The 25,770-nt window shown below is 41.1% G+C and overlaps 1 protein-coding gene across 3 annotated transcripts in view; it reads right to left on the bottom strand.

Moving 5' to 3' along the window:
- The window catches only part of CHN1 (chimerin 1), a 212,643-nt gene extending 203,079 nt beyond the window's left edge, over nucleotides 1-9,564 (bottom strand). Inside the window, exons 1-2 of one of the 3 annotated variants that reach the window (XM_059166986.1) lie at nucleotides 9,342-9,564; nucleotides 9,015-9,211 (exon numbers count right to left, since the gene is read on the bottom strand). In XM_059166986.1, the coding sequence (XP_059022969.1) occupies nucleotides 9,015-9,033 (19 nt within the window). In that variant the 5' untranslated portion in view covers nucleotides 9,034-9,211; nucleotides 9,342-9,564. Of the gene's footprint in view, nucleotides 1-9,014; nucleotides 9,256-9,341 lie in introns of those variants that run through there. The other 2 variants (XM_059166988.1, XM_059166987.1) reach the window with 2 other exon arrangements.
- Between the last annotated feature and the right edge of the window lie 16,206 nt (nucleotides 9,565-25,770).

Raw genomic sequence — 25,770 nt, 5'->3', positions numbered from 1 at the left:
CCTGGCTTACTCTGCTCCAGCTCACTGCCCTTCTTTCTGTTCCTCAAAACTGTCAAGCACATCCCCACCTCAGAGCCTGTTCCATGAGGCGACGCCCCCACTTCACAGGACTCATTCCCTCATGTCCTTCACGTCTCTCCTTAAAATCCACCTCAACTCTGAAGCCTTCCCTGACCATGCTGCCACGTCGCGGGCCCCATCTCCTCACCCTGCTTTATACTTCTTCATAGCACTAGCCACCAGGCACACTATACATTTTTTTAAAGATTTATTTATTTTAGAGAGAGAGGAAAAGAGAGTGTGCATGCATGGGCGTGCAAGAGGGGCAGAGGGAGAGGGAAAGGGAGACTCTCAAGCAGACTCCATGCTGAGCATGAGTCGATGCGGGGCTCCAGGTCATGACCCTGAGATCACGACCTGAGTTGAAACCAAGAGTCGGGTGCTTAGCCAACTGCAACACCCAGGCGCCCCACACCGTACATTTTTTATTGTCTGTTTCCCTCCATTGCAAACATAAGTTCCTTGAGGACAGGAACTAAGACATACCTGGCACATTTTAGGTCCTCAATTTCTTGAACAGATGACTAAACAAATCACAAAAGACCACCCATCCCAAACCTCAGAGCTATCCTCAGAAAAAGTAGGAAACACCTCCTGTTGCTGCTTCCTTCTCTCACCCTATGGTTCTATCCATTCCCGCCCAAATCCCCAAAACCCAGGGCTTTCGCACTGTTCTTCTTACTACCCCAACCCCCTTCTGGTCTTTCTCAGTAATGTCTCAAGCTCTACATAAGAACCGCCACTCTCAGGGCACCTGGGTGGCTCAGCGGGTTAAGCCTCTGCCTTCGGCTCAGGTCATGATCTCAGGTTCCTGGGATGGAGCCCTGAGTCAGGCTCTCTGCTCAGCAGGGAGCCTGCTTTCCCTTCTCTCTCTGCCTGTCTCTCTGCCTACTTGTGATCTCTGCCAAATAAATAAATCTTTAAAAAAACAAAAACTAAAACAAAAACATGCTACTTTCTCTTCTCTTACAGTGCAGTTCCCTCAGTCAAAATGTTTGCTCTGTCTACTCGAAGATCTTGAGTCCATAAATTGCAATCATTCTCCTGCTATGTGAAGATATCTATATCTACCATGTTATTCCTCATAGGTAACATGCTAAGTATCCATGCTTTAATTATAGTATAATAGTATTAAACTCATTTATTATGAAAGGTCTGCAGAGGAAATACTTCAGTCAGGCAGATATTTACACATTTATACCACTTACCTACTGGGCTCAGGCCCTGATCTTAGGGACATGAGTTCAAGCCCAACAGTGGGCTCTGTGCTCAGTGACAAGTCAGCTTGGGTTTCTCTCTCCCTCTCCCTCTCCCTCCAACCCTCCCCACCCCACCAGCGTGCACATGCGGGAGCATACACTCTCTAATAAATAAACAGGACTTTAAAAAAAAAAAGAGAGAGAGAGAGATTAGCAGTTTAAAGAAAAGGAACAGCACAGTTTTCAAAAAGTCAGGTCTCTGGGTCTGAAAATCTATTCATGCAGAGATACTTTTCTTGGACTACATCTTTTCTTCTAACTTGTTTTACACCAGGAAATAGACATGGTCCAATGAAATCCGAAGGTTAAAAAGTCAGAGTGGAAAGGGAAAGGACAACCTTCAGTACAGCTAGAGGAAACACAATGAGGTGGCCCCCTGCCAGGCTACTAAGCAGCTGGCCACACTGGGGGGTGGAGGGGGAGGGGGGCACCTGACTCATCTTCCCTTCTCCCCCACAAATTCAACTGTCTGCATTCTTTCCAAGAAGTGCTTACTTTTCTAAATTTAAAACAACTATTCAAAACAGGCAAGGACCTTTCTAGTTATTGATTTTTTATTTTGTTTTTGTTTCTTGGAGAACAAAAAGAAACAAAAACTTTCTAAAAATGTAAAAAGTTCTAAAAGATTCCTGGATATAAAACCATTACTTTAAAAATAGTGATTTCTGTTTTTTACAGTTTAAGTGAAGTAAATCTTCTATTCAATTTGGTCATCCCCACTCGAGGTAATTTTTAAATTAATAACAGCTTGATTGAGATAGAATTCACAAACCATAAAATTCAGCCTTTAACATGTACACGGAGGTGGTTTTTAATATATTCACAAAGTATTCATTATGTTTTTTAGAAATATAGAGACAAATTAAGAAAGTATATTTATAACTATTTCATGAGACTTTTTTTCCCCAATACCACTTTTCAGTGCAGAATACAGTCACACCATTCCGGTTCTTAGTTTCTCCCTATTTTTCTTTCTTTCTTTCTTTCTTTCTTTTTTTTTTTAAAGAGAGAATCTTAAGCAAAATCCACACCCAGCATGGAGTCTGATGCAGGGCTGATCCCATGACCCTGAGATCATGACCTGAGCTGAAATCAAGAGTCAGTCACTTAACAACTAAGCCACCCAGACACCCCTCCCTATTCTGTGTTTTAAGGATAGTAGGATTACATTAATAAATAAAAATCAAAGCTTATGGGAATCATTTTCTCTATAAGAATGACTTATGACTGGTAAGACTGGGCTCAACACCTTGTCCTGAGTTGGATTTGCACAGAAAGTTCAGTGACTTCATTTAGTTTATATATGCCAGACAAATAATAAAGTGTTTTTAAAGGTGCTATTACTGATACTTTATATAAACATCAATTATCCATATCAAAGGATATTATTACTACTAGAGGGACTTTGAGAAAAGCTACACAAACCCTAGCCTGGCAAGGAAAACCCTGTTATGGCTGCTCAAAATGACAGTAAACTTAACTCTTAGGTTAATCCAATCTGATGAAAAATGTGTAACTTCTATTAATGTCATTCCTTCAAAACTATTATTAGATGGCACACAAAGCATGATCAAACAGTATTTTTCTGCCTATTTCTCTTATGATTGTTTTAGATTAGTCTAATGTATTCTCATTGAAGGTAATATTGCCTTCAAGTGAGCAAAAATTAGCTTATGGTAGTCAAAAACCTTACTCTTTTTGTGCATAAAGCAGATATACACACTGTATAAAAAGACAGACAGTGTATCTGTTATTAAAGTTTCATGGGGAAAACAAGAAAAAATGCCTAGGAGCGCCTGGGTGGCTCAGTGGGTTAAAGCCTCTGCCTTCGGCTCAGGTCATGATCCCAGGGTTCTAGGATTGAGCCAGCTTTGGGCTCTCTGCTCAGCGGAGAACCTTCTTCCTCCTCTCTCTCTGCCTGCCTCTCTGCTTACTTGTGATCTCTGTCTCTGTCGAATAAATAAATAAAATCTTAAAAGAAAAAAAAAAAGAAAGAAAGAAAGAAGGAAAGAAAAAATGCCTAGGGGCACCTGTGTCATGCAGTCCTTTAAGCTAAGCATCTGACTTTGGCTCAGGTCTTGACCTGAGCGTCCTGGGATCAAGATGGGGGGGGGGGGCCCTCCCAGCTCAGCCAGAGGTCTGCTTCCTCTCTACCTCTCCCGCTGCCCCACCCCCACTCATTCTCTATGTGTAAGTGTGTGTGTCTCTTGCTCTCTCAAATGAATCAATTTTTAAAATCTTTTAAAAAAAGGAAAAAGAATGCCTAAAAATCTTATGAAGAGTGATTTTTTTAAAAGGTAGACAAATCCAGATATAAAGAAACTGAAACTCTTATTGACAAATGTGTCAAATTTTATAATTATGCATATCACTCTATCTTCAAAGATTAGGATTGCTAGTACGATTGTTACTTGCAGAGACAGATGTCACTGGAAAGACTGCATCACCAATATCTTTTCCACTGTACACAGATGGTAACTATCAGAGGCATAGCAACTATAATTCTTTTATCTGTCTTACATAGCACTAAATCACCACACATTAAAAGAAAAACTTTAAAGTTGAAATAATAAGTTTTTGATACAGGTGAGAGAATATGCACAAGTATTTTTTAAATAAGGATGGTGATTTTAATGACAGATGAAAAGATGAAACATTCTAAGAAAAGTAGCTGAGTTCTCACCACTGGACCACCCTGCCGCTTATTAGGTAAGTCCCTCTCATATTCTTTGATGAGCAAAATCTGAAAAATAAAAACGTGAGCAGAGACCGTATTCAAGTGGAGTTTCCTATAAAATTGGCTTTTGGTCAAATAAGTCATACTGAAAATGCAGCTGATTTGTCTTTATAAAAACAAATTTTAGAGGCACTTGGCTGGCTCAGTCGGTAGAGCATGCAACTTGTTATTTCGGGTCTGTGAGTTCAAGCCCCACCATGGGTACAGAGATAACTTTAAGAAAGAAAGAAAAAAAAAATTTAATGTCAAGACAGTAACAGGAAATCAGAATTTTTCCTAACTGTATTACAAAGAATACACCATTACCATTTAAATGCTCCAAAGGATCTCTATAAAGATGCCCAAGGGCAGGTGCATCAGGTGGTGGTGTAATGAAAAGGTTTCCATGGAATCCTAGCTATGACATTACATCAATGGCAGTGACGATAGTGACTGGTAAATTAAAGAAAAAAGCAGAAAAGGGAGAGGGGCCATGCCAGAGCTAGTTCTACCCCGAAAGAGAAGACAGTTACTCAGGGTTCAGCCAGCCCAGCTGGATAGTAACTGAGTTCCCAGTCTCAGCATTTGTCTGAGCTGTAAACCACAGCCCCATTTAGCTATAAATGACAGACATTCCTGCCAAAAGATAACCTGGCAGGATGCTTTTTCATCCAGCTCTGTCAAATAGGGTTTTATTGGTATGGCCACTCAAGGCATTCTGTTAGGTACACGAGCTAAAAAGTCCTAAATTAGATGACTCGAGACTTTCCTTCTAGCCCAGCAGTTATTTGAGAACATGTGCTTCTTTTTCAGGGAAGTTCTAACAAGTCTTATTGGAAATAAGTAGTTAGGTACATACACTATAGTTCTGGAATGTAAGCTCTAAGGAGACAGGGACCATGTCTCTTGCACACTGCTACAGATGTATGTTGAACAGATCAACATACATCAACATACAACAGGTGAGTGAACAGAGTATGAACTACATTTGGATAATTTTTAGGATTTGAGGATTTAAAAATTATTCGTATTGATGCAGATGACTGAAAGGTATATTCATCTACAAGGTTGAGAAAAATGCTGGCAAAGTCCTGACCCTTCAAAAGTGTGCATTTTCAACTCCCAAATGGGACTATAAAATCAGGAAGGATTGGGGTCTAGTTCTTTTGTCACAGATAAACAGAAATTTGCATTAAAAGTATCTTTTTAAGTAGCAAAGGTGAATAATGGTGAAGGTAAGAGATAAGAGTTTCACTCTTCAGCTTAAGTTGACAAATATTTTGAGTTGCTACACTGTACTTTGGTGACAAAAAGTTAAAAGTATATCAATGTGAAATTGTACTGAGTAATTTCAGAGGCTCTCATTTTTTTAAATGAAGCTCACTTTCACCAATGTCCCATAAAAAGAACATTCTTCACAATGATAAAAAACAAAGCCTGGATGGAAGAAAAAAGAACATAGGGGTGTCTGGGTAGTTTGTTTGGTTGAGCACCCACTTCTTGACTGCAGCTCTGATCATGACAGCAAGGGTTGTGAGATGGAGCCCCGAGTTGGCTTCCACACTGCGTGTGAAGCCTGCTTAGGATTCTCTCTCTGCCCTTACCTTCCATTACCCACACTTGCACTCTCTCTCTAAATTAAATTAAATTAAATTTTTAAAAACCTAGACTCTATTGCAGGCTGCTATGCACGCAACTGTGTTCTCCAATAAATTCCTTTGTTGAAGCCCTAACACGCAATGTGACGGTATCTCTGCAAATGAGGCCTTTGTAGGGCAATTAGATTAGATGACATTGTGAGAGTGGGGTTCACATGGTGAGATCAGTGGTAGTACAGGAGACCAAAGACCTAGGTTTCCCATCTCTCCACCACCAGAGGATACAGCAAAAAGATGGATGTCCGCAAACCAGAAAGAGGTCATTTCAGCAGGAAATGAATCTGCTGGCTTGCTGGTCTTAGAATTCCCAGCCTCCAAAATTTCAGGAAATAGATGTCTGTTGTGTAAGCCACTCGCTCAGTTTATGGTATTTCCACTACAGGAGTTCAAGTAGATTTAAGACACTAACCTTACCAACTAACACACCCATGATACACAAGGTAGGGTCCTAGCACTGGTTGCCTTGGGAAGGCTTTGGGAGAAACTCTATTGAGCTCTGACTTTGATGACTGTTTAGTTAGCTTCATCCAGTTTCTTATATTCCGATCTTCTCTTCACTACCATCTCACAGAACTTTATTACCTCACTGCTCCTCTGCGTCTAAGTTGGTTACTAAGAGGAACTATAAAGGGTTAGGAGGTACTTCTGATTAAACTAGTTAAAAAGTAGTACAGTTGGGGCGCCTGGGTGGCTTAGTCAGTTAAGCATGACTCTTGATTTCCGCTCAGGTCATGATCTCAGGGTTGTGAGATCGAGCCGCATGTGGGGCTCCATGCTCAGCAGAGAATCTGTTTGAGATTCCCTATTGCCCTTTGCTCGCTCCCTCCCCTGCTGTGCGCATGTGCTCTCTCTCAAATAATAAATAAATAAATCTTTTTTTTTTTTTTTTTAAGGTAGTATAGTTGACTCTTGAAAAAACAGATTTGAACTGCATGGGTATACTTATACGTGGATCTTTCTCAATAAAACCAGTACAGTACTTATAAATGTATTTTCTCTTCCTTATGACTTAACATTTTTCACTAGTTTATTGTAAGAATACAGTGTGTGATACATATAACATAAAAAATACGTGGTAATCAACTGTTTATACCATTGGTAAGTCTTCTGATCAACAGCAGGTTATTTGGTTTTTGGGGAGTGAAAAGCTAACACAGATTCTGGACTACATAGGAGATCAGCATCCTTAATCCTCATGTTGTTGGTAGGTCAACTGTTACATCTAAAATAAAATCCATTTCTTCTAACCGTTGGGGACTGCTCTTAATGCATACAAAGGCCATTTTGAACTGGGCAAATTTGAGCAATTTCGTATTGATCTTTAATACAACGGTTCTCAAACTTGAAGATGACAGAATCACGGGGGAATTCCTCTAAAATCCCCTTCGCATAGAACTGCAGAATCTGTGGATCTAGGGGCAAAGGAATATTAATTTTGAACAAAGAGGCCTGATGGGCGGTGTTCAACGACAGCTACTGCTCTATCGTGACCGAAAAATAGACTCTGCACACAGGTGTACTTTCCTTTATAACAGGGAAATATTCTTAAAAATTGTAACCAAATTGGATTTTGTTAATTACATTCTATTTTCCCACAAGTTGACCTAAAATTTTGAAGACACTTTGTTCATTCTGAGGGGTGCGAGTGGTTGCTTTTATCTTCATCTAGAGGTCAAACCTGTGCCCTTCCTTTCCTCATCTCTACTTCAGTGAAGATGTAGTAATTTAGGAATCCTTTTAAAAGTACCTTATTCCTTACTCTGCTTCTCTCCAATTTATCTGTTGATTCACTGAGAATGTCAACATTCGAGAAGTGGCTGATTCATGAACCTTACCTTTGAAAACAAACCTGGAAATGCAGACTCTCTCCTTAGAACAGAAAATGAACTTACTACAAAAAACTAGTTTAAGGGGTAATTTTCCTGGGGAAATATTAGTGCTATGTATTAGGTACTACAGTATAAGAAATGCTTCTTCCAAAGAAAACACCAATTAAGTCTTCCACCATTTTTAACTTTTGTACCAAAAAAAAAGTCCACACTTAAGAAAAAGTGTTCTACTAAATGATGCAGATTAAACATAAGGTACTGAAAAGCAATGGTGAGATTTTTATTTCTTTCAGAGAAAGATGAAACATTTTTAAAGCACCTATGAAGAACCAACACCAAATGTCATTTCTAATACTATGGGTATTCCAGCAAAATAAACATACCCCAGACTGCAGACTGGCAAATTGTGTTCTAGGCTCAGTTTTGCCACAAAAGGGTCATGTGACCTTGGAAAATAACCTTCCTGCATCTGAATTTAATTTATAAAATGATTAAATAAATGTAACTCTTTGATTCCAGATTAATTCATTCTAACTTATATGAAAAAGCATTTGTGGTATGTGATGCCTGTAACTTGCTTGATCAAATGAAGCAATTAAAACATAACTGGAAACTTGATATTGTGAGTAACTTACTAAGACCGTCCTCTTAGCTATCAGTTTCCTACCAGTACATACCATACTACTTTGAACATCTAAATTTTCACAAACTGAGTTTTCTTAAAGGGAGGGACATGTGTACTATATAGTCCGCTTTGGCAATAGGAAACACGGTATCTTTTCAGCCCTTCTTCCCAACCTATTGTCATTACAGACTCGGGGGTGGGGAGGACCTTGAGTCTTAAAGACTGAAACAATAGTGTTGCAGTAATTACATCACAGAAATAACATTTCTTTCCTAAAATACTCAAAGTTATTCTCCGGAGATCACTTATCTTCCAGGAACCAACTTTCTTCTGTCTGCTCTAGTATTTGTTAGAGCAAACATTTTCCATTTTAACAAATATTCAGTTCACCAGTTATTCTTCTTTCCAACGAAATATACCGTCTTCAAAAAATCCGCCCCAAAATCCAACAAGACTCAACACATGCATTTGGCAATTCCGGGGAGGTGGGGATGCACAGACATCTTGTACAAAATAAATAAACTTTCCAGGATCTTTATTTACTGAGTGGAGAAGCACAGATTTGGAAACAACCAGCTAACTTCGCTCACAAGTTGGCATCTTCAAGAATCCTCCGTTTACAAAACACCCCGGACCTCACAGACTCCCAGCCCAGAATTGGCCAGGGAGCACACGCCCATCGGCCCTGCCTGGAGAGGAAACAATGGGAGAGGCGCGAGGGACCGAGCCCGGCGTCCCAGACGCCCCAGCTCCCCCGCTCCGGCCCGCGCCCGATACCGCGCGCTACGACCCTTCCCCTGGCGCCCGGGGCTCTCGTCCCCGGGGCGCGGCCCACCTGCAAGGGCGCGGGCAAAAGGCTGTACTTACCAAACAGGGTCAGGGCCATTGTAAAGGCGTTCGCCAGCTGCTCGCCGCCGCCCGCGGGTCCACGCGCTCCTCCCAGGCCCGCCGGAGATCACCGCATCGGCCCGAAGCGCTCTCACCTCGGAGGGAGCGGGCAGTCGGAGGGGCGTGGTGCGGCACGGGCGCGCGGGGAGGCTGCAGGCCGGGGCTGCAGGGGGCCGCTGCAAGAAAAAGTTATTTATGCGTTATTGTCAGGCGCACCCGCACCGGGGGAGACCCGCTAGCCCTAGGCGAGCCGGCACTTGTCGCTGCCATCTGCGCACTACGCGGAGCGCGCGCGGGCGGCGGTACCTGCGAGGCGGGAGGCTTGGCCGCGGCGCAATGGCAGGCGGAGAGGCGGCGCCGCAGTGGCGGCGGCGGCGGCGGCGGCGGCGGCGGGGAGAGGAGCAGCCTCGCGGGGCCCCCGGCGGGGCGCGCTCACTCCGCATCCCGCGGCCTCGCAGACGCCATCTTGCGATAGCGTCTCCCACTGGAACTGCCCCTGCGCCTCCTCGTGCCTCCCGCCTCGGGCGCCGGAGCCCCTGCGTTCCCATAGCAACGGGCGCGCGCGGGGGTCGGGGGCGCGCGCCCCTCCTGCCCCGGGCCGGGCGGAGCCGCCCCAGCCGCCCGGGAGACAGCCTCCGGGAGCCCGGCGGGGGCGGGGTTGGTGTGCGTTTTAGCTGAAATCCCTGGGATTTTTCTTGAATGGGATTTGAGGAGGCGCGGAGAGGAGAAAAACTGAGCTGTTACTCGAAAGAGGAAGAGTCACAGGAGGATGCTCCATGAATCCAAGTCCCCAAGCAGGGTCACCTGGGGATCGGGTTCGTTTGAGGATAAATATCTCGCCCGGGGCCCTCGGGGTTAACGTAGAGTCGGGAGCCGGTGACCTGAAGCTGCGGGACTCGGAAAGGGAGCCTGGAGTCGAGCAGAGACACTGACTCTTGGCTTCCTTTCCACTTGGACTTGGGAACCGCTGGGAGTAGGGATCAGACTGTCATATCTGAGGAAATCAGGAGTCGTTAGGATTACCTAAAATAATTTGATACAAGGCCAATGCTTAAATCTAATTTTCTTCCCCTTGCTTTACACCTCTTTGATATTGTCTCGGGAAAAATCAGCGTTTCACACTGTTTGGCACTTCTCCTATACCACAAAAGATTGCTCCCCTGAGCTTTTTGCATTTATCTGATAATCACTGGCAACATCCTTCTTTCTGTGATGTTCCCTGCTCGCCTCTGTCTTTGCCTTAATTAACGAAAAGCCATAGAACGCCTCGAGATTATCAGCCAAAAGATGTTCTTGAAAAGCTCGGTTATGATGTTTATGTCGTTTTCATTTAATGTATTCAAAAATTCAATATTCTCTAGTTGCCATGTTCCCTCTGTAAAAAAAAAAAAAGAAAAGAAAAGAAAAAAAGAATCCCCCTTTTTCTTCTTTCCCTTAGGCATTGGATACTGTTGCAGCATCTAATCATGTAGATTTTCTCTTTGGTTCTCATGTCTTCCTACGTGCATCTTTCCTCTTACAGTTCCTCAGATTCCTTAATGTCATTTTCTGCTTCTAATTTTCAACTAATTCTTTTTAGAATATTATATAAATATCTTCTACTTACTATATCTTGAGGATCAAATCGTTACAAAAATGAAAGTTACTACTACAAATAGAGCCACCGTTAATTCATCATCATTTCACATCAGACTCTAACATCAGAAGAAAAAGAAAAGCCAGTTGGAAGGAGGAGCCAAGCCTTTTGTTTCATGTCAGTTAACTCAAGAAAAAAGAAATAGTAGAATAATTCAACATGAACAAGCAAATGTGTAAGATGCTGTATGCTTGAAATTTTTCACTGTACTAAAATTATTCTCCTTTAGCTACTAATATCAAAATAAATCTTGAAATGCCCACAATTTTCAATCTTTAATGAAAAGTACTCTTGATTTTGAGCGGCCTTTCTGCTCGTGAAAAATTACAAACACACACCTCATGAAGATAAATGAGATACTCCAGAAGGCTTTGTGGTACAGATTTTATAACCATGTAGATTACTGCTGATCTGTTCAGCAATCAGATAAATCAGAAACTAAAGACAACATTTGCTGCCTCAACCAGTGATTTTCAACCTTTTTTGGAACTTAATTTCCCTTTAGGTCTCTGATGAAAATACTGTCCCCCTTCCTAGGAAATGCGTAAGTGCATATATACAGTCACCAAAATTGCTTCCCAGAATTCCAGGGGGATTATGGCCTATTCAGGGACCCAGAGATCATTTGTAATCTTGGAAAGTTTTACATTTAAAATTTAAAATTTTCACCTTTCACCTGGAAGCATGAAATTTTGAACAGGAGAGTACCAAACTCCGCTAACTTAAAGATAAAGAAATTCAAGACTCAGCGGTCGAAAGATTTTCCCAAATGCGTACACCTTTTAGCAGCAGAACTAACAGGAAAATCTATGGCGTCTGGTGTTCTCCCTGACCACCACCTCAACTCTCCATCCCCCACCAATTTAGAGGATACATGGTTTAAATTTAAAAAGAAAAATCTGTTTAGTATTAGAAGCAGAGTGGCATGGGGAGTATTTTGTCCTCAGTCATTTTGCATGTTTGGGTCTTCTCGCAGTTTGGGACGTTGAATTTGTCTCAAAGCGTCTTTATTCACATGCTCTTCAATTCAGAACTCTGTATCCAGTCGGGTTGAGAGAAAAAGTGCTTTTCTCTTCTCTTTGTGAAACTCTCTAAGGTACCAGAGCATCAGTGTTTTGCTAGAATACCTCAGTTTCCTGGTAATTCTGTCCCCCTGGGGGCTTATCTTGCGCCTGTGAGGGAAATTAACAATCCTGTGGGCAGACTCACACTCCCATTATACAACCAAGCTTTGGTTAACAGACCAGCTTTGTACTGCTAGTTGTGGCTGCACCTAGCTGAATCTTAGTGATAGACCCGGCTTAGGCTCAGGTGGGGACATTTCTTTCCTTCCCTTCCTCTTTTCTGTACAAGTCTGGGCACTCCCACATACACACACACACACACACACACACCCCTTCTAAGAGAGGTTTTTAGCGTACTATTTGAAACAATAGGACTCAGTGTTACTATGTTTCCCTTTTTAAACATATAGCTTTCCACAAGTAAATGAACTAACTTCATAATAACAAAATGCTTTCTTTATTTACTTGATTGAAGTGCTATGTCTTGAAAATAATGCTCATTTTTCTAATATTGTATTATCTAATGAGGAATAGAGAGTGTTGCTTTTCTCACCCGCTGGAAATAAAGCAATAGACTTTCAGCCACAGATTCAATGTAAGGAAGGGCATTTAACCACTTGGGGACGATTATTACAGTAGTATCTTAGTTGTTTATTTAAAAGGGCAAAGAATGAGTAGGCTTTTAAAACACTTATGTTTTCATTCAAACATTTAATTTTGTGCTTAACAAAAAAGAACCTAGAATGGCAGGATTTGTTTGCTCTGTTACTTACATTAGATTTTTAGATGAATGTTTAACTCTTTCTGGTTCTTCCTCATTTATAAAATGAAGGGACGGGATGGAGCTAATTTATATCTAATGTCCTTTTTAGGCTTAGCTGTCATTCTGTGATATTTTAAAGTATTTAAATTAACTGGATTATGGATAAAACAGAAGATATTTTTATTTGAATATTCAATATATCATTTATCTACGTGTTCAGTATATTTAAGGTGCTGGTATATCTGGTAAGTATAAGAGTCATAGGTTACATTTTCATAAAGTAAAGAAGTCATATTTTATTAAAATATTGATACTGTACTGAGTGCCGGGGTGGCTCAGATGGTTAAGCATTTGCCTTCAGTTCAGGTCATGATATCCAGGTCCTGGAATGGAGCCCCACTTTGGGCTCCCTGCTCAGCGGGGAGTCTGTTTCTTCTTCTTCCTCTGCCCCCCCACCCTGCTTGTGCCTGTGCTCATGCTCTCTCTCAAAGAATAAATAATATCTTTTTAAAAATATATCAATACTGTGATTTCATCTGCAGTATGTTACTAATATTATTATCATGTTCTCTTTCTCAGGTTTAACAGGATTAAAATTAAAAGTATGCACTGAACAATCCATGTCAAATCTACTGTAACAGTTTCTCATTTTAATGTAAGTGTTGTGGACTAAACAGAATTTAGGCAGCCCTTTAAAATTCTTTTCTACATTTTAAACTAATGACATATTGCAAGTGTTTGGGGTTTTCTTTTTGTTACTCATTTAGCTTTGTTCCCACTGGTAAACATTGATTTGTTCCTCAGTTTTGAATGAAGCAGAAATTAATGAGGCGGTTTCTGCTTCACCATAACAAGTTGAAATTATAGCACTTTATCATGTCAACACAGCTTTAAACACTAGGAATACCAGTGCTATTAGCACTGTTCCCAAAATAGTGCCGAAGTTTGCTGTTGAAGAAAAACTCACAGAGCATATTTCTGCTAATGTGATAGAAACGTTTTTTATTACTCAGTTATACTGATTAAGGTTTAAATTATTTATTTAAAATAATCACAATCTATGACATTCTCTCTATCCTATATTTATGTTACCGGTCAGAGTATTTATTGCCATAGTGCGAATGTATGTAGAGTGGATTTGGTCTGTTTTTAATAATGTTGAATAATAATGTTAATAATAATAATAATAATAATGTTTAATAATGTTCCTAATAATGTTTTCCTTAATGTTTTTAATAATGTTTTAGTAGTGTTTCCCCGAATCCAGATGAGTCCTCCACTTTTATCTTTCTGAAGATAAAGTAATCTTTATCCTTCTGAATTAATATCTTACCTAATATTTGCATGGCATTTCATGACTTATAAATAGCACTTTCATAGGGCAAAGGCATATACATACAAGTGATGGAAGCAGTATTGGCTTTGAATGTGAAGATTTAGATGACAAAACTATTCAAGAAAGAAAAATTTATGTCATAAATGATAAATCTGGCCTTTCAGCTTAAATAATTCAAAGTAATGTTTAGGAGAGTTAGCTGTGTTCCACTGACCACCAGAGGGTGCCTAAATTAAATTCATGGGAACAACTGTGGATCTTAGAAAGGAAGTAAAATTTGAAAAATACATAAGAATCCTTAAGAATTGAAAATTTTCTCAGTTCCCCTGCAGTGTTTCTTATGAAGTAGCAGAAAATAATCCCACCAAAATCATGCTAAAAGGGGAGGTGGCTTTTGGCTCTTTAGACACAGATTCGGGGGAATTATAAATCACTGAGCGGTGTTTGTTCAGTCCTCATTATATTACTTCCAAAGTAAAATGAAAGTGTTTGTAGAAGGGCTGGTGTGTGTATGTGTGTGTGTGTGTTGGTATGAAGAGAGGGAAAGCTGGAATTCAAAAGCAGTGCATAGAGGTCTTCTATTCCTGACCTAAGGTAATGGATTTCTTGTTCATGCTCCGCTTGAAGAGGAAATTTTAGTCCAATAGGTGATGGGACCATAGGTATTACTATGAGCCCTAGGTTTGAATCTTCTAAATACCACAGGTCCTAGTTTTTTTTAACTTAGTGATAGGATTTCCTTGAAATGTCAAAATGACCGCTGGTCAGAAGTAACCAAGGAAAAAGAAAGGGTATAAAAGGTCTGTTTTCAATACATGTTTAAGAGAATACTTATTTCCTGGTAAATAGTATAGTATAGCATATCTTTGGAAATTTTTACAGGCTTAAAAACAAATACATTTTCAAGTGCACATTAGCTAAACGTACAGCAATTATGGCAGCCCTCAAGTAAAAGTTTTTGTCTGAACTATAATCATATTATAGTACTTTAAGCCAGCATTTCCATTTGTGTGTGTTTTTCTGAGGTCACCAGGCATATCTAATGCACAGTGTAAGCTAAATGTCTATTTGACTTGAGCAGTTGGATTTCTGCCAGATTTTGTTTTCAAGAGGGTATAAGGAGATTTGGCTGCAAATCAAATCTCCCTAATATGGCCATGGTTCTTCTGGTTAATGTGGGTGTCCACAATAAGATGACTTATTCAAGTTGATTACATTGTGAGTTATAAATCAGCTAAATAGCTATGAACTCTGAGTGAGAATTACACAATCTCTAATTAAATAGCAGAGCTAAAAAAGAGAGAAGTGTATTTCCATGATTAAAATCACAATCTGGGCTCAAATCTTGTCTACCCTTGTGATGGATTTTTCATAAAGCTCTTTTGTATACTTTTGTGATATAGAACTTATATCAGACATTTAAGACAAAGCACCAGTTGGAATTCATCCATCCTTCCTTCATTCACTCAACAAATACTTACTAAGGACCTATGATATATCAGGCATGATGCTAGAATCTAGCAAAGGAGTCAAAGATGACCCAAACGTGTATTCAGATCTTTAAAATTTTGCAGTCCTTTGAGATAATCCTTATAGATGGGACAATGGATAGACCATAAGAGGGATACAGATTAAATATTGTGGAAGTTCAGAGCAGAGGAAAATTATTTACTGCTGATAAAATGGATGATGGTTTCATAAAGGATGAAGCTATGCTTTCTGGTACAGACAGAAATGAGGCAAACAGAATAGAGAAAGGGAGACGTAGGGCTTAGCTAAGAGAAAAGAACATGACAAAAATCTAGGGGAGAGAGGTGGGAAATTATGACAGAAGAATTGCGGGTAGGACAATTTGGCTGTAGCAAGGACTTCTGGGAGGAGAGGTTAGACATGTCAGGGACATATGTAGAAGGCCAACCTGTTGCCTCAAGACTTACTATGTTATCTGAACCCTGCAGGTTTTCTACAAGTACTTGAGGTAACTGGGAATTTGGATTCATTATGCAAAAGTCTGGTCTCAAAATTTTTAAGCCCTATTTTCCAGTAACAAATTTTTTACTACCCACCAATATGTGAAAATATATGAATATACATACACACATACACAAAGGTCTATTGTAAGCTAATAACTCAAGGCACAGTATACACTTAAGGTGAAGTATCATTAATAATATAAATCTACATTTTAAAATCTCCCTGATAATTTCTGAATTTTTAGTCAACTTTTAGTCAGAACTTACTATAACATAATTATTTTACTTCACAACCTGACTGACAAAGAGCTTGCCCCAAGTATAGGAGTCATGTCGGTTCTGCCATTTCTTCTCCAGTTACTTGTGCTTGTATTATTAGTATGATTTTCAATGCAGGATTTCTTTGAAAGAAACTTTTTAAATTTTTTTTTTTTTAAGAGAGATCACAAGTAGGCAGAGCAGCAGGCAGAGAGAGAGGGAGAAGCAGTTTTCCACTGAGCAGGGAGCCTGATGCAGGGCTCCGTCCCAAGGACCCTGAGATCATGACCTGAGCCGAAGGCAGAGCCTTAACCCACTGAGCCACCCAGGCGCCCTGAAAGGATCTTTTAAAGGCATTTCTTCATTTGGTAAGATTCAGTTTAGTTAAAAAGCGTATACTATAGCCCATAAATCTAACTGACTTGGCCATGTAAATTACAGTAAGTTGCAATGGGAAAAGATGAGTCAACGTACTGTCAACCCCACCCCAGAGTGAAACTCCCTTTGTTCCCCCAGGATAACTCATACATGATCTATGTGATGCAGGATTTTCTAACATACAAAGTGAGTGAGCAAATCTCTGTCAATCTGTACATAAAATACTAATAAAGCTTAATTTTCTCCTCACTTATAAAAATAACTAATAACTCTACCTAGAAGTCCTACTTTTTATTTCCATAAGACAATGAAAGTCTTAGGGGTAGGTACACTCTACTTTGGAGGTTGCGGGTATGGACAGGAAACCAGGGAAAATACTTGTGAAGTAGTATGGTCAGGGCTGACCTTCTGAAAGGTGAATCTGATTACCTGTGTGTAGAGAGGTTGAAGGGAGGAAAACAATTACAGTGGCTCTTACTTCAAGCCCTACCCACCTATTATTGCAATTGTTCCCAAGGACTAAGAGTTCTGGTCTGAATTTTGAGAGAGCCTAGCCTTTAAACAGTTACAGGAAATGTCACCCAACACTTCTGATATCCTGGGGAAAATGAGGCAACTTTTAGAGAGTTAGGAATAAAGAAATTAGCCATAAAGAGAAGAAAGGCCGAGCACTACAGTAGAATGTTCTATAACTCAGAAACCAGGCATGATGAAAGTTTTCTGAACATTTTGTTTCCTCTTAATACTGAGTGGAAACAGCCCATAAAACACATAGCTTATAAAACACTGCATTTGACTGAACCTGGGGGTGAGAGTGGGAAGTTGTTATCTGCTACCTCCCTAGACTTCTCCAATGCCACAGTGCATCTTGAGAAACACTGGTCAAAAGATCTGACTTCAGGGGCACCTGGGTGGCTCAGTTGGTTAAACATCCAACTCTTGATTTCGGCTCAAGTCGTGATATCAGGGCCATGATATTGAGCCCGCATCAGGCTCTGTGCTCAGTGCAGAGTCTGCTTGGGATTCTCTCTCCCTCTCTCTCTCTCTCTCTCCCCATCCACCTCCCCCTGCTTGCATGCTCTCTCTCTCTTTCTCTCTCTCTCCAAAATAAATAAATTTTTAAAATCTTAAAAAAAAAAAAAAAAGGTGGGGTGGGAGGGAGATCTGGCTTCCAATGTTGGCTTCACCTCTCAGTATCTATGTGACCGGAGGTAGATTTAATCTTTTAGGACTTCAGTTTCTCCTCTGCAAAAGAGAGGTACTTGCTCTATCACTTGGTTTGCAACATTTTGATTGTAATTGACAGAAAACTTCATTCAAATCGGCTGAAACAAACGAAGGAAATTTATTGTCCCTGACATGGACAAACTCAGAGTCAGGATGAGTTTCAGGGAACACTGATCCAGCAGTGCAAAAAATGTCCCCAAAGACCTAATCTCTCTATTCCTAGTCTTTATATAACGCAGAGTCCCCTGTTCATGGCATCTCCCAGAATCTCCCCTGTGGTAGCAAAATGGCTCCAGAGATTCTAGGCATTACAGAGTCCTACCTCTCCATCCAAGAGAAGAGTCCCAGAATCTCTCACTCTCGTTGGCTTGAGTTGGCATAGGTGCCCTTGCATGAATCACTGCTGTGGCCAGGGAGAAGGGGTGAGTGCAGGCCAATCACAGATTACCCCAAATCTGAGTGCATCAACCCTTCCAAACATCATGGCTGAGGTGAATCCCTTAAAGAAAACCCAGTACAGAGCTTGGAGGAGAGAGAAGGGGCTGGGCAGGAGGTTCATACATGTCTGCCTGTTAGGGTCATTCTGCCTTTTAGGGTCATTCTGAGAATTAAATAAAGCACTAAGGGGACATGTAATAAATAATGGTTTTTCTTCCTCTCTCTATGAGGATTATCTTCCTCAATATTCAGCAAAAACCCTATTTTCTCTAAAAGCACCCGAGTCTTGGGGCGCCTGGGTGGCTCAGTGGGTTAAGCCGCTGCCTTCGGCTCAGGTCATGATCCCAGGGTCCTGGGATCGAGTCCCGCATCGGGCTCTCTGCTTAGCAGGGAGCCTGCTTCCTCCTCTCTCTCTGCCTGCCTCTCCGTCTACTTGTGATTTCTGCCTGTCAAATAAATAAATAAAATCTTTAAAAAAAAAAAAAATAAAAAATAAAAGCACCCGAGTCTTGTGCCAACAAGACCTCTCCTCCTTAAGCCATCTTCTCCCACATTTAAAAGCAATGCCCAACTTTTGAACCTCATATATACTTGCTCTCCACACTATCTGGGTGGCATCACTGATATAACCTGTGGGGGGGAAACATTGTAATCAATTATTTTGCAAAATGTGACTGTCTATTACACAATGCCAACTAAACTGTTGGATTTTTTTTTTTCATTAAAACAGCCACCTGTTTTGTCATCCATTTCCCTGCCTTAAAATAATTTAAATCTCTTTCAAAATATACAATTGATTCAACATCAGGAAAATTGTTTTCTGTATGTTTTAGGGTTTCCACCTGAGCCTCAACTGGGATTCCAAGTCTGGTCATATGGGATGAACCTGTAGGCTTTATATTTGTAGAAACAACATTGAGGAGTGGGTAAGTATTCATTGATGTTAATAATTGGCTAAAACCGATAGAGCTAATCATAAGACGAATCTACTCCAGGACCCCAAATGGCCTACAGTTACATTCTAAGCAAGAATTTGTCTGGCAGGGGTGCCTGGATATCTCAGTGGGTTAAAGCTTCTGCCTTTTGGACAGACCAAATGAAAGAAACACCATATAATTAGAGGGGGGTTAAATTATTTAAATGCTGGGAGAGGGCTAGCCTGCCCTGAAATCCCTCTGGGTGATGGTGACCGGTGCAAGGCAGCCGGCTCAGCAGTAGAGAGAAGAAAAGGAAGAAGGAAAGGGCCCCCACAAGGCCCAGACGTTGCTCACCCCAGAAATACAAGCAGTCAAACGAGAATGGGCTCCGGAGCAGATGAGTGCCAGGGTGAAATTTATTTAACTGGCAAGTAAGATTTCAAATTTTTAATCTGACATAGAGTAAATAACTCCCTGTTGAGTGTTTACTGTATCCATGAGTGACCTCATCAATGCTCCTTATTTTCTGGGTTAGTCCAATTCGTAGGCTTTAAAAATGTTCTAAACGCCTAGTACTTCTGGAGCTGTGAAGGGAAACCAGCTGTCTTAGGGTATGTCTTCCTGTGTTTCCTGTGTTTCTTCTGAAGAACAATGCAAAGTGGAGAAAGATAGCCTCTAGAGACAGACGGGATGAAGTAGGGCACGAGTCCTAACAAAAAGGAGAAAACACCCAGAACGTGAAACAGCTTTCCTATCCGGTCTTCACTCAGCATGGCCATGCCTGTTCCCCCACCACTTCCAGTCCCGGCGTATTAGTGCATTTCGTTTGTCCCTGCAAATTGAAGTAAAGTCTCTTTTTAATCTTAAAAGCCTTTTTTTTTTTCTCCTCCTCCCCAGCTATGATGGGAAACATTAGGCTTTCTACCATTCAGCATGCATTTTTATCCCATTACTTAATGGAATGAAACAGCTAATTCATTTCTCCAGCATTTTTTTTTTTTTAATAGTGCAGTCTCTTTCAGGGAAGAACTGGCGTTTGCCTGTAATTGGGGTCAGATCCAGGCATCTCTCAGAGTGAGAAAGTCAGGCTTGACAGCATCCACATTCTGTAGTCTTTTCCAATACCCAGAGCTCTCCCCCACCCAGAGCCTTAAAGTCCCATCCTTCTTTTCCCTCCCCTAAAACTGGAGTTAGGAGTGTCATGTAACTGAAAAGATTTAGTGCTGGTTTTTCTTTACGACCTCTTTTTAGTTTTCAAGCTCGTGTGGAGACATGGCAGTAGAGGGATATGTTAATAGGGATGCTTGGTGAAAATAAACAAAACTGTCCAAACAAGTAAATGTATAATGATATTGTCCACCTGAAATTCCCCAATCATTTAAACTGAAATTTTTTGTGAAGCCACCCACCCAGAAGTAACCAGTCCTTTTAATTCCCAGAGAACTCCATCCTTTGAGTCCAGCTATGGGTCTCAATACATTTTATATTTTGTTATAGTTTTTTTTTAAAGATTTTATTTATTTATCAGAGAGAGAGAGCGAGTGAGAGCAAGCACAGGCAGACAGAGTGGCAGGCAGAGACAGAGGGAGAAGCAGGCTCCCTGCGGAGCAAGGAGCCCGATGTGGGACTCGATCCCAGGACGCCGGGATGATGACCCGAGCTGAAGGCAGCTGCCCAACCAACTGAGCCACCCAGGCGTCCCTTGTTCTAGTTTTCTGAGTGTGTATATACACCCACATATAACATATATATTTGTGAGTAACACACACACACACACACACACACACACACTTTCTACCTACTGGATCCTTAGCTGATTAAGAGTCGGGTTCTGTTGTGTTTTTCCTTTCTCAAAGATTTTATTTATTTATGAGAAAGAGAGAGAGAGAAGTAGATTCTGCGCTGAACGTGGAATTAAACGTGGGGCTCGATCTCACAACCCTGTTATGATGACCTGAGCTGAAACCAAGAGTCAGATGCTTAACCAACAGAGCCATGCAGGCACCCTATGTTTTTCTTTATATTTTGCTGCACACAGATACTCAGCAAACATAGCTGAATACATCCATGTAAGTATAAAAGCTAATACAGTTATTCCAAATAGGCTGTCTGTGTCCTGGACCTCCTGGGGGGCAGCATGCTAAGATATTGATAACATTCTCATCAATGGTTTACATTCTGGCAAAAGCAAACAGAAGGTGTTTTGTTTAAAGTTGGTGCTTACGTGATGGAGGATTAAGGAGTGAGGAGATATAAGAAGGTTAATTATAAGTGCTGAGTATTTGGCTTTTTCATGTTCAGTTTGTTTACAGTTCAGTGGAATAAGCTTTGCAAAGTCAAGCCAGATTGTTTTTTCATCCCAGTTCCTAGAAAATCTTACTTTATATGAATAGTCTTTCTACACCCAGTGACTAGTGACCATTTTTATCCAAAGGGCCAGAGATGAGTACCTACTTCTTCTTTTTAGAAAATATTTTCTTTTTTTAAAAAATATTTTTTATAAAAATTTGTTTATTTGAGAGAGAGAACATGGCGGAGAATAGGGAGAGGGACAAACAGACTCTGTACTGAGTGTGGAGCCTGATGTGGGGCTTGATCCAAGGACCCTGAGATCATGACCTGAGCCGAAATCAAGAGTCAGACACTTAACTGACTGAACATACCCAGGCACCCCCCAAAACTATTTTCAATTACAAAAATATTATTTCTCTACACGTAAAAGTTACAAACATAGCCACGCAATAAGAAAAAGAGGAAAGGGAAACCATTGTTAATTCCACCACCACCACTGAAAAGTAACCACTGTTTACATTTTAGTTTATATTATTTGAGACTTTTCCCCCAAATCTATAGATATGGCACATGCCAGCATAGATTTGTCCATTTTCCTGCCTCCTCGAGTCCAGATGGTTATAACATGTTTGTACTGTGTGCCTTACCCCTCCACTGTGTCATTGGTAGGTCAGTGAATGGACACCGACCCCAGCTGGCCCATTCTGAGTTGCCTGCTCTCTGAGGATGAAGCTGTAATGTTTAAATTGGGGCCTGCTGGAAACAATCTTTGGCCATGTGCAATAAGGAACAGATAACAGTCCAGAATGAAAGAGATGCATCAAAAACAATGAAGATGAGAGAGAGCCCTGTCGGCATGCAAGTGTCTGATTCCAGTCATTCAAAGTCTTGGAAGAATGAAAACTTTCCCTAAGTTCTGTAGGTAGAGTGCATGCTGCTGGGGCCTGGTCCTGTCCAGATCCTCCCTCCAGGATGGAGGTAGCTATTCTCCCGGATGCCAGGAATGTCTGCTGCTGATGGCTTCCAGCTGAGTCACTTCCCAGGCCTTGCCCTTGGGCTGAAGGAGTTGCTTGGACCAAGGTCACATATCCTCTGCAGGGGCAACCTGCATCCAAAGATTGTTTGATATGTGGGTGTAAAAGCCTGGCTCCTTACCTCAGTATGGGACAACTCTAGAGCTCCCCGTGCCACTGACTACAGCATTGATCACAATGGATCACAGTTCGGTTTTGCCCTCTGCCCAGTCCTCCTTTCCTCACTTGCTTTCAAGTACTGACTCCAAGAGCATTGCCCACTAAGCTTTCTGCATGCAAATCTGAGTCTCTGTTTCCTGGGGAGCCTCCCCTATGCGGGTGGGGGTGGCAGAGATGTCTAAATGTCCCCCATGATGCACTCTCCCTTTCTTTCTTTTTAATATGGCTAATAATGTAATAAATCCTTTGTAATGACTCACTTCACAATTATTAAACTACCCGGAGCTGCTTCTTGTTTTTTGTAACCAAAAAGGTCCTTTTTTTTTTTTTTTTTTTTTTAAATTTTACTTATTTATTTGGGAGAGAAAGAGAGAGAGCACGAGTGGAGTGAGGGGCAGAGGGAGAAGCAGACGTCCCACTGAACGGGGAGCTCAATGCTGGGCTCCATCCCAGGACCCTGGGATGATGATCTGAGCCGAAGGCAGACGCTTAACTGACTGAGCCACCCAGGTGACCCCCTCAAAAATGCTCTAATACATTATTTCCTTACAAGAACTTTCTAGAAGTAAAATTAATGTTTTTTTTTTATTTTTATTTTTATTTTTTTTTTTATTTTTTATAAACATATATTTTTTATATACATATATTTTTATCCCCAGGTCTGTGAATCACCAGGTTTACACACTTCACAGCACTCACCAAATCATGGAGGCTTAAGTGGGTAGAAGAATAAATGAAACAAAATTAATGTTCTACAAGAGATATACAGCTTTAAGAATTTTGATTCCTATTGCCACATTATCTTTCAGAAACACCCCACCAGGGGCACCTGGGTGGCTCAGTGGGTTAAGCCTCTGCCTTCGGCTCAGGTCATGGTCTCAGAGTCCTGGGATCAAGCCCCGTGTAGGGCTCTCTGCTCAGCAGGGAGCCTGTTTCCCCCACCAATCTCTCTGCCTACCTGTGATCTCTCTCTTTCTCTCTGTCAAATAAACAAATAAAATCTTAAAAAAAAAAAAAAAAGAAAGAAAGAAAGAAAGAAAGAAAAAAGAAAAGAAACACCCCACCAGTTTACATTCTCATCCATAGTGTATGAAAGTAACCACTTCCCAGACTTGGCACAACCCTGATACTATGCTTTTAAAGTTCATTTGTTCGTTCAGCAAATGCTTTTTGAACGCCTGTTACTGGCTTGGCTGTGTGCTAACAGCTCAGGGTAAATATCTGCCCTGGTGGAGCTTTCGCTCTAGGTAGGAAGAGACAGGCAATTAACGAAATAGTTATTTTGTGTACCAGAAGGTGGTAAGTGCTACAGAGACATATCAAACAGGGGAGGGAGTGCAGGGGGAGAGGGGTGTTGTCCACTGTAAGTACAGGGGACAGAGAACCCCTCACTGAGACGGTGACTTTTCAGCAAAGCCCTGAAGGAGAGAAAGGATCAGGGCGTGAGGACATGGAGGGAAGAGCGTTTTGGTCTGAGGGAACAAGGCTCTGGAAGCTGAATCACCCCTCCTGTGTCAAACAGCAACAACCCCGCAGGAGGCTGGTGTGCACCAGGCAAGGGCGAGAGTGGGTGTGGTTAGTGAAGTAATGGGGGCTGCTCTGGGGTTCTGGGGGCGAAGGGTTTCTCTAGACTAGACGGGAACCAGACGCGGAATTAGAATAAAGGAGTGACTTACTCTCACTTAGGATTCAAGAGGCGCCCCCTGGCTTCTGTGCTTAAAAAAACCATAGTGAAGGTAAAATGTGAAGTGGGAGGACACTTGGGAGACTGCCTACCTACCCAGCCCGATATACCCAAAATAGTATTTTATCAGTTTTTTTTTTCTTTTTGGCACTTGAACATTTTACATATAAATCGGTTGTCTGTATTTCTACTGGAAATGGCCCATTTTGAGATCTGTGCTGATGTTGTGTTGTCATTAGTGTATTTACCTTTCGCTATAGATTTCAGCAATAGTAAGAACATAGCTCTTAGTCACTAGGTAGTTCTCTGTCCCCAAGTGCTCTTCTAATTTAGTCCTCTGACTCTTTTCGATAAAGAAATTCTTAATTTTTATGAGGACAGATTTTTTTCCAAAGAATTTTTCTGTTACAGATTCTGCTTGTGGTAGTATACCTAGAATTTTGCCAAGACCATTGCTTCCGTTTAGGCTTTTTTATTTGCAAGCCACAGAAGCTGGCATAACTAAAGGGAAATTCATCATAAAACTTGGGATCTAAACTGTAACCTGGAGGTAGGAGAGTCAATGTGGCCACAGCAGATTCTGGAACTCAGAACTAAAAGCCTTACCTGGAACCAAAGCATCTTTCCCATTGCTCTGAGTTGACCTGCTTTGCTCTCTTCATCTCTCCGCTCTGCTTCTCTCTGAGCAGCCACATCACTCTTCCCTCTTCTTTTCTCCATACTGTGGCCACCCCACTTCTGGCACCCTGATGAGCAGACTGGCATCTCTTTGCCTCAGTTTTAACTCACGGCAAGCTAACTCATAGTTAGAATAGTTGGCCTATTCTGCACCCTTCTCTCCAAACCAAAACCTTCATTGGTGTCCAGGGAATGCTGGAGTCACAAACTTTAAGGGGCTCATCCGGGGAGGGGCATGTGGAGAAAGCGCAGTTATCAAAGGGAATAGAGAATGTGCCCTGAGCATTTACCATAGAACAAGTATAATCCACATTCATCAATATTTTATTCTAGCACCTCTAGGGCTTTGAATTTTCCATACTTCTGAAATCAATTTTTGTGTAAGGTATGCTTTAGAAGTATCATTTTGTTTTTATTTTATATTGCAAAATGTTAACCACCTGTCCCCAAAATGTGATAGAAAAAAAGTCAAACTTGTGCCAAAATTGCTATTGAAATGAACCAGATGTCTTATATATCAGGTTGTTTAAAGTATTTGAGGAGTCCCACTATTTATATAATGATTTAATTGTTGGAAACGCCTCTTGGATATATGTTTTGTTGTTATTGTTCTTCTTTACTAATTAAAACACATGCCAAAGGAACACACACACACACACACACACAACAGTCTGATCTAAAAATGGGCAGAGGAGGCACCTGGGTAGTTCAGTAGTTAAGCATCTGCCTTCAGTTCATGTCATGATCCCAGGGTCCAGGGTTAGAACCCCACCTCAGGCTCCCTGATCAGCAGGAAGCCTGCTTCTCCCTCTCCCACTCACCCTGCTTGTGTTTTCTCTCTCACTGTGCCTCTCTCTGTCAAATAAATAAAATCCTTTACAAAAATAAAAATAAAAAT

Source organism: Mustela lutreola, chromosome 3, assembly GCF_030435805.1.
Source record: "Mustela lutreola isolate mMusLut2 chromosome 3, mMusLut2.pri, whole genome shotgun sequence".
In the NCBI taxonomy this organism is placed as follows: Eukaryota; Metazoa; Chordata; class Mammalia; order Carnivora; family Mustelidae; genus Mustela; species Mustela lutreola.
Note: the sequence above shows the minus strand (reverse complement) of the source record. Positions and strands in the feature narration are given on the sequence as shown.